This window comes from Esox lucius, chromosome 10, assembly GCF_011004845.1.
Source record: "Esox lucius isolate fEsoLuc1 chromosome 10, fEsoLuc1.pri, whole genome shotgun sequence".
Classification (NCBI taxonomy): domain Eukaryota; kingdom Metazoa; phylum Chordata; class Actinopteri; order Esociformes; family Esocidae; genus Esox; species Esox lucius.
Window position 1 is genome coordinate 14,684,179 of NC_047578.1, and position 7,459 is coordinate 14,691,637.

Here is a 7,459-nt window from a genome sequence, read left to right on the forward strand (position 1 = left end):
AGTCTACGCAAATGCAAATGGAATAATTAATATTCCTCTAGAAAAGAAGCATTTAAGAAATGTATTTTGATCTACACCTCTCGAAAACGAGTCATGTTGCAAGTAACGTTTAATTTAGTACAGCAGCTGGAAGACACATATGGACCAATCACCGTTTACGGTGTAGAGTTACCGACCGTGTCGAATTACAAAAGGGTGTTCCTGAGTTTATGCACAAGCCCTTGTGTTACGTTTGCGTCATACGAAATTACACATTGATACTGTTGGTAGTTACTTTTTGACATTTGTGTTTTCCACCTTTACTTAAGACAAAGTATTGTTTATTTAGAAACTAAAATGGGAGCGTGTATGGCATTGTGTTCAATCGCCAGCTGTGTAAGTATGAAGTCATTTTTTAACCGTTTTGTCCAACTTGTATAAAGACGCTTCGTTCGTTTGTGGTTGCATATGTAAACAAACATTCCCTATATTTTACAAGTAGCCCTATGTATTCGGCGTTTATTAAAATGTTATGTGATTAAAACATTTACGTTACTCTACAAGTATTTTCATTTGTTGCAAAAGTTTGTTGCCGTATATTTCCGGGATTGGGAACAGTTTCTGTGCGTCACCTCTTCGTCCCTGGGAAATTACTGTATGGCAGTGATATTTTTCTCATGCTATTGTCCGCCAGTTCAATAATCCTGTTCAATGTAAATCAACTTCTGGTAACTACAAAGGTTTTCTAAGACTGGGCTATGTCTACTCTAGCAATTACATGAATTTAGAATGTATATGTTTTTAAAGCCTTGTCAGAAAGTGTGTAAACCGATAACTGACGTAAAACCTTAACGAGCAGTCAATATGATGTTGAATAACTGTGGCAGTAAAAACCTCTCTAGAAAGGCAGGTAAAGAACTAACCATTCCTCGTTGTGCTCCTGCGTGGCGCACAGTCTTTTATTAATGGGTGGCTGATCCTTACCAGATACAGCTATGCTCTACAAATTATGCTTCCCTACTTCAGTCTCAGGGCTGATCCAGCCTATGCCTCTGTAGTTCATACAGTCTCTCTTCCTGACCGTCCGCTTGCATGGTCAGGGTTTCTTTGACATTTCACAACACATCAAATGCACTTCTTCAGTGCAATCTGTTTTGGATCCCTCCCATCTATTGACCAAGAAGGCCCACTGGTAAGGAAGGAGGTTATTTTTGGGAAGGGGGCAACTGAGTAGTATCCACAAGGATGGTTTTTGAAGTATACACCTCAGGCAAAAGGAACCGTTTAAGTGTTTGTTGCTGTTATCCAGCATTGACAAGCATCCCCTGTCATTGTCACTAGCCTGATTACCGTTAGTAGAACCATCAGTTGTCTCTGCTCGTTTTGGACGAGAAACAAATGTAGCGATGGCAGCTGAGACCATCACGGTCCACGCAAACAAACCCTGCTCGAATTGTACTCATTGTATCATGCCTTCTTTCTCTGGCACCCAAAAATGTCTGTGCTGTCTTACTGTACTCCCCCTCTCTCTCTTCCTCCAGGCATCCTGTCTGTGTGGCTCAGCTCCCTGTCTGCTGTCAGGATGCTGTCCCTCCACCTACAATTCTACCATGTCAAGGCTGGCCTTCTCCTTCCTGCTACTGCTCGGTACCCTGGTCTCTGTCATTATGATCTTACCCGGCATGGAGACACAACTCAACAAGGTAATACCACAACATGCAACACCGCGCAACCCTGGTCTTGTTTGCTTGATAAGTAGCTTCGCCCAAGACCTACAGACTTGTGCCAACTCTGAAGTAATGTTGCAGATGTAGCTTAGCGAGCTAAGACAGACTTGTTGCTTGCAGGAAGCCCTGGCTTCAAACCCAGTTGATGTGTTCTTGACGGCCCTGTGTTCAATTACATTTTCTGTCATGCACATTGTTTGTTCTTTTTACTGACCTCAGATTCCGGGGTTCTGTGTTGGCGGAACCTCCATACCCATCCCAGGCCTCCCGGAGAACAAGGTAAACTGCAGCGTCATCCTGGGCTACAAGTCTGTGTACCGCATGTGCTTCGCCATGGCCTGCTTCTTCTTCTTCTTCTCCGTCATCATGATTCGTGTTCGCAGCAGCAAGGACCCCCGAGCCTCCCTGCAGAATGGGTTTGTAGTTCACTTTTAATGGTGGTGTATAGTGATCTTCATTGGTAGAATGTCGCACTCTGCTGGTGAGACCAGGGTGATGCAAAATCCCCTACACCCTTATCTTTTTTCATGCCAGTGTCAATATGACTAAGTACAGTAAAGAAACAAAGACACCGGACCAGTTGTATATGATGTAATAAATGAATGCTTGTGGCATTGTCTACTTAGATTCTGGTTCTTCAAGTTTCTAATACTGGTCGGAATTACTGTTGGTGCCTTCTTCATTCCAGACGGAACGTTCAACACTGGTATGCATCACATCTACAATCTTCAATATCTTTGATATATTTGTCATACTGCCCCGAACATTGTACAAACTGCACTGTCTTGTACAAACTTTGTTCCAGTGTGGTTCTACTTTGGCATGGTGGGTTCCTTCATTTTCATCATCATCCAGTTGATCTTGCTGGTGGACTTTGCTCACTCATGGAATCAGTCTTGGCTGGAGAATGCTGAAGAGGGAAACCGCAAGTGCTGGTTTGCTGGTACTGTAACACTGATGGAGTCTTATGGTTTAAAATCTGGGCAGTCATTTAAATTCACATTATGTGAATGTTTTCAATTCCCTTTTTCTCAGTTCAGGAAGTAAGCATTTCTGAAGTAAACAGAAAATAGAATTTACTCTTGATGATGATATCCTATTCTTCTATGCATCTCATCCCACAGCTCTCCTCACATTCACGGTGCTGCACTATGTCCTGGCCTTCTCTGCAGTGGTGTTGTTTTATGTCTTCTACACCAAAGTAGATGACTGTACTGAAAACAAGGTCTTCATCAGCCTCAACTTGATTTTCAGCATCATAATCTCCATTGTTGCCATCCTGCCCAACGTCCAGGTATGAGATGAATACCTTAAGTTCCCACAGTTCCATTGCTGAATCTTTCAACCGTGTGTCTTTACATCTCTCTGGAATGCATGTGCACCCTGAAATTAATTAAAATTGGAAATATAAATGACAACATTTGCAATGTTACTTTGTCTGCAAATCGCCATCAAAAATAGATGTTAGAGTGAACTATTTGTGGGTATGTTATTCACTTATTGATGTGATTATTCTACCACAGGAGGCTCAGCCCAGCTCAGGCTTGCTCCAGGCTTCGCTCATCTCTCTCTACACTATGTATGTCACATGGTCTGCCATGACCAACAACCCTAGTAAGTGTCATGGCCCTGCTAATGCGGGGGGAGGGTAGTGTGGGAGATTTTGCACAAAATGTAAACGAGGACCTTTTTCAGTCATTAGTTCAGAGTCATGGTTCCAAATGCATTAAGGATGACCCGATGGAACCTTGACCCGCACAGCTTCCTCAAGGTGCATGCTGACTCATGGCAATCACCTGATGACAAGTACGACTATAACATTCATGAGCAACACGCCACTGCTCGAAATAGAGCTGTGTGCAGGATCCACTTGCCTACCTCCTTTCAGTTTCTGCTCCGTCCCTGTGTCTCTGCCACTGTTGAATGCTGAACTGTTTGGACAAATGTATGTCTGTTGTGACGTTAGCCTGTGCAAGAATATATTAGCGCGACCCAAACAGTGGGTGGTGGCAAAGTCCCAGTTGTGAAGTCCTATATCATCAGTTTGATGCATTTGCATTCTGTGTGCTTCCTGATTGTAGTCATCTGAGGTAAATATCCCTTTCCCACTTAGTTACGGAAGGACCGCTTTGTATCCATCGGGTTATTAAACGTTTCCGCCTGTAGTCTGATCTAACAGAATTTTGAGTATTGTTTCCCTGACCCCAATACGTTTTTTTCAGATCAACCCGCTAGCCTTTTTTTTTTTTTATCATGGGCGTAAGATGTTAGCTTTTTACAAAATATTTTTATTTAACTTACAAATCGTAATGTACTTTTAAGACATTGGTGTTCAAGCAGGCAGCAGCCTTCACATATGCAGTTCAAGGTTACTTGATTGGATGTCCTGGTGACTAGAGTTGGATGTGCCATTTTAGATCCTGCGTTTCTTCCCAGACCAAGGAAATGCCTTGGAATTGATGGCGCTTGAAAATGATCCAAAGAGTGTTTTGTTTCTGCATTTGAAAAACCTGTTGTGTGCCCTCACAGACCAACAAATATGTAGAAATGCTTTCAGGTTACCACCTTCCATTTAACTAAAAAAGTTGTGAAATGGCATGAAACATAGTTTAGAATAACAATATTGTAACTCTCCTTCCAGACTGTAACTGATTGTAACTCTCCTTCCAGACCGTAATTGTAACCCCAGTCTGTTGGGTCTGGTGAGCAACAGCTCCACCCCAAACAGCCCCACACCTGCCCCAGGGCAAGTGGTGCAGTGGTGGGATGCCCAAGGCATTGTGGGTCTGATCATCTTTATCTTATGTACTCTCTATGCCAGGTATGACAACTTAGAGCGTGTTACTTGGCATCATTTAGGAAATGCTTCTTGAGTTATGAATTTCATTCAAACCATGTGACTCCAGCCCATTCACGTTTCCCACCTTTTCCACCTCTGCAGCATCCGTTCTTCCAACAACACCCAGGTAAACAGGCTCATGCAGACTGAGGAAGGCCAGGGCATGGCTGCGGACGACCAGGAGGCGGGTAAGGGGGCTGACGGGGTCAGACGGGCAGTGGACAACGAAGAAGATGGAGTATCCTACTCCTACTCGTTCTTCCACTTCAGCCTGTTCCTGGCCTCCCTCTACATCATGATGACTCTCACCAATTGGTACCAGTAAGTAGCCTTGGCCTTTTGGATTATGTCTGAGTGGATAGAGGAAATGGGCCATTTCTCAAGTAGAACTGTGGTCTGTGTTGCACGACCTGAAGACATGGGTCAGCTCACATAGCTAAGGCCTAGACTTTACCGCAGCATGCAAACACAATCTTGAGGTAGAGCTCTGCATCGGGTTGGGTGCACACCGTTTTTGAGTTGACATCCGGCATGGCATGACTTCGGTAAATCCATGAAGTGGACCTGTGCAGGACTGTCTTCTGTTACTTTACCCATTTCACAGATTCTGAAAAATCACGCATGGTACTTTGTGTTTTTGTGGTTGATCCTGATCTCTTCACTCCCCAGACCTGACGTGAACTACCAGGCCATGCAGAGCAGCATGCCAGCTGTGTGGGTGAAGATCAGCTCCAGCTGGATAGGCCTGGCTCTTTACCTTTGGACCCTGGTAGCTCCTCTCATTCTCTCTAACCGAGAATTCAACTGAAGAAAATCTTTCCATCCAGATGATATTCTTGTAATGTTTAAGGGTATTTGTGTAGAGAATGTCATTTGGTCAGTAGGTTTGCAAAGGAACTTTGCGGTGTGAAGGAATGTGTTATTTGTCTTAATGTTTCTCATCTTGGATTTATCCCTATGGGCTAATCAATTTTGTGATTGGTTTTATGCTTTAGTAATATTTCATGTTCTCTGGTCAGGTATTCTACTACAATAACTTTTTCTGAACGATCAGTTTCCTGTTCACAAAATTTAGGTCTCTCTAGGCCAGGTGTCTCAAACCTTTTGGGGCATCAGAGTTACTTTGAAAACATATTTTTTTTTTTGGCTTTGAATTGGGTACTTCTCTCCCCTGTGACGCAAGAACTTTATGGTAAAAGTACTGAACTTTGAAGATTTGGGGAAGGTTTGAGTGATTGCGTTTTAGTAGCAATTGAGGGATCAAACTCAGACCAACTAGTGCAACATGCTCAAATTGAATTACCAGATATTGTGTTAAGTTAGGCTTTTTAATATCAATGATATAGGAGACATCAGTGTCTGACAGGTGGGAGATATAAATTATGTATCCACATCCGTAATTGCTACTAGTAGATGACAACTGACATCTTGGGGCTGTTACTGTACATCGCTTTATTTTCAGTGGGCTTCTTTTTTATCCTCACAAAGGAAGTTAGTTTAAGGAAAATGTAATTTTGTTTTACATTATTTCCCCAGTGCGCTTTATTTTTTAAAATTATTTCAACACCTAGGGTCTTTGATTTCAGAATGGCATTTAGCAAACACTATGTTCTTGAGTTTTTATTGGTAAGGGGTGCCGTGACCGATTCGGATTAGAACCAGTAATGTTTCTGTTATGGGCCACCTGATGTCTTGGATATACTCTACATTCCTTTTTTATACTGAAGTGATTTGAAGAGCCTTTTTCCTACACCACATGTATTTAGCTGGACCAGAGTCAGCATTTTAGCAAATGCAGTTGCTGTATTATAATTCATTTACATGACACTTCATATTATGTCTCCCACTTTTAATATATACAAAGAATATACAAAAACAAATTTGGACTTGATAGGGCCAGATTGCTGATTGTAACTTTGTATGATTGTTATGTTTTCGTATCTGTCTAGTTACCTTAAGGGCTTCTTTTGAGCAAATGCATTAAATTCTTTATTTCGTCTTCAGGTTTTTAGATTTGGTTGTCATTTCAAGAGTGTATGGTATTTTCTGCTGTAGGTGTGACTATTGCCCTTACTGTTACTGTATACTATGTTCAACTTATTTTCAACTAACTTTTCACATAGGCTGAATATATTGATGCATACTGCATAAAAAAAAAAATGCCCCCATTTGCTTCTCTCCTTGAAGTGTTAGCCTTGTTCATTTGAATAGAACTTCTATATTATTTTTCCATGTAAATTCTGCAACACTAGAATTAAGCCCTTTTACTCTAACAATAATCATAGATTCCAGGAAAACTGAGCGTTGCCCAAATTCTTAGTGTCATCATGTGATGTCATCAGTTTAAGCCAACAGGGATTCCAGATCCATTGCCTCTGGCTTCATTCCATTACCCTGATCACATGACCATGATCACGCTCCATGGGTATTATTCTTATTTCAGTGTGGTGCAGGATTCCCCATGCAGTTTCTTGCTCTCCATCACAAGATCAGCATGAGGGGGTGGGAGAAGGTTAATGGAACACAAGACCATCTGTATATTTGAGGTCGAAAGGGGCTCAGCTCGAGAGTATAGAGTTTGTCTGTAGCTGGACCATAAAGGCAGCCTCAGATGAAATTGTTGCCTTCAAACCAATTAACTTTCAGTGGGAATTCATAAAATCGCACACTGTCATGCTGTAGTGTTTACAGTGGAAGATAGTGAATGTCATGCTTAGTAATTTCAGCTGTTATTGATTTATGGTGCTCCACATTTGTTTGGATTTATGTAAATATCCTTTCATTTACTTGGGGGGGGGGGGGGGGGGGTTGGGTCCGATTTTGCTTGCATATTTACCGCTTCTTAATTTTTTGTTTCTGGGCGGAGGTCCACTTTAGGGGTGTCTGAAATTGTATTGCAAGATTCCTCCAGGCA

The 7,459-nt window shown here is 42.1% G+C and overlaps 1 protein-coding gene across 1 annotated transcript; it reads left to right on the top strand.

Annotated features, from left to right (window-relative positions):
- Positions 1 to 215: 215 nt before the first annotated feature.
- On the top strand, positions 216 to 6,548 carry serinc2 (serine incorporator 2). Its single transcript, XM_034294875.1, has 10 exons — positions 216 to 375; positions 1,521 to 1,682; positions 1,926 to 2,122; positions 2,333 to 2,412; positions 2,512 to 2,649; positions 2,831 to 3,000; positions 3,230 to 3,320; positions 4,377 to 4,527; positions 4,648 to 4,866; positions 5,215 to 6,548. Exons 1-10 carry the CDS (start codon positions 337 to 339, stop codon positions 5,351 to 5,353), a joined length of 1,386 nt encoding a protein of 461 aa, XP_034150766.1. The 5' UTR covers positions 216 to 336; the 3' UTR covers positions 5,354 to 6,548.
- The last annotated feature ends 911 nt before the right edge of the window (positions 6,549 to 7,459 follow it).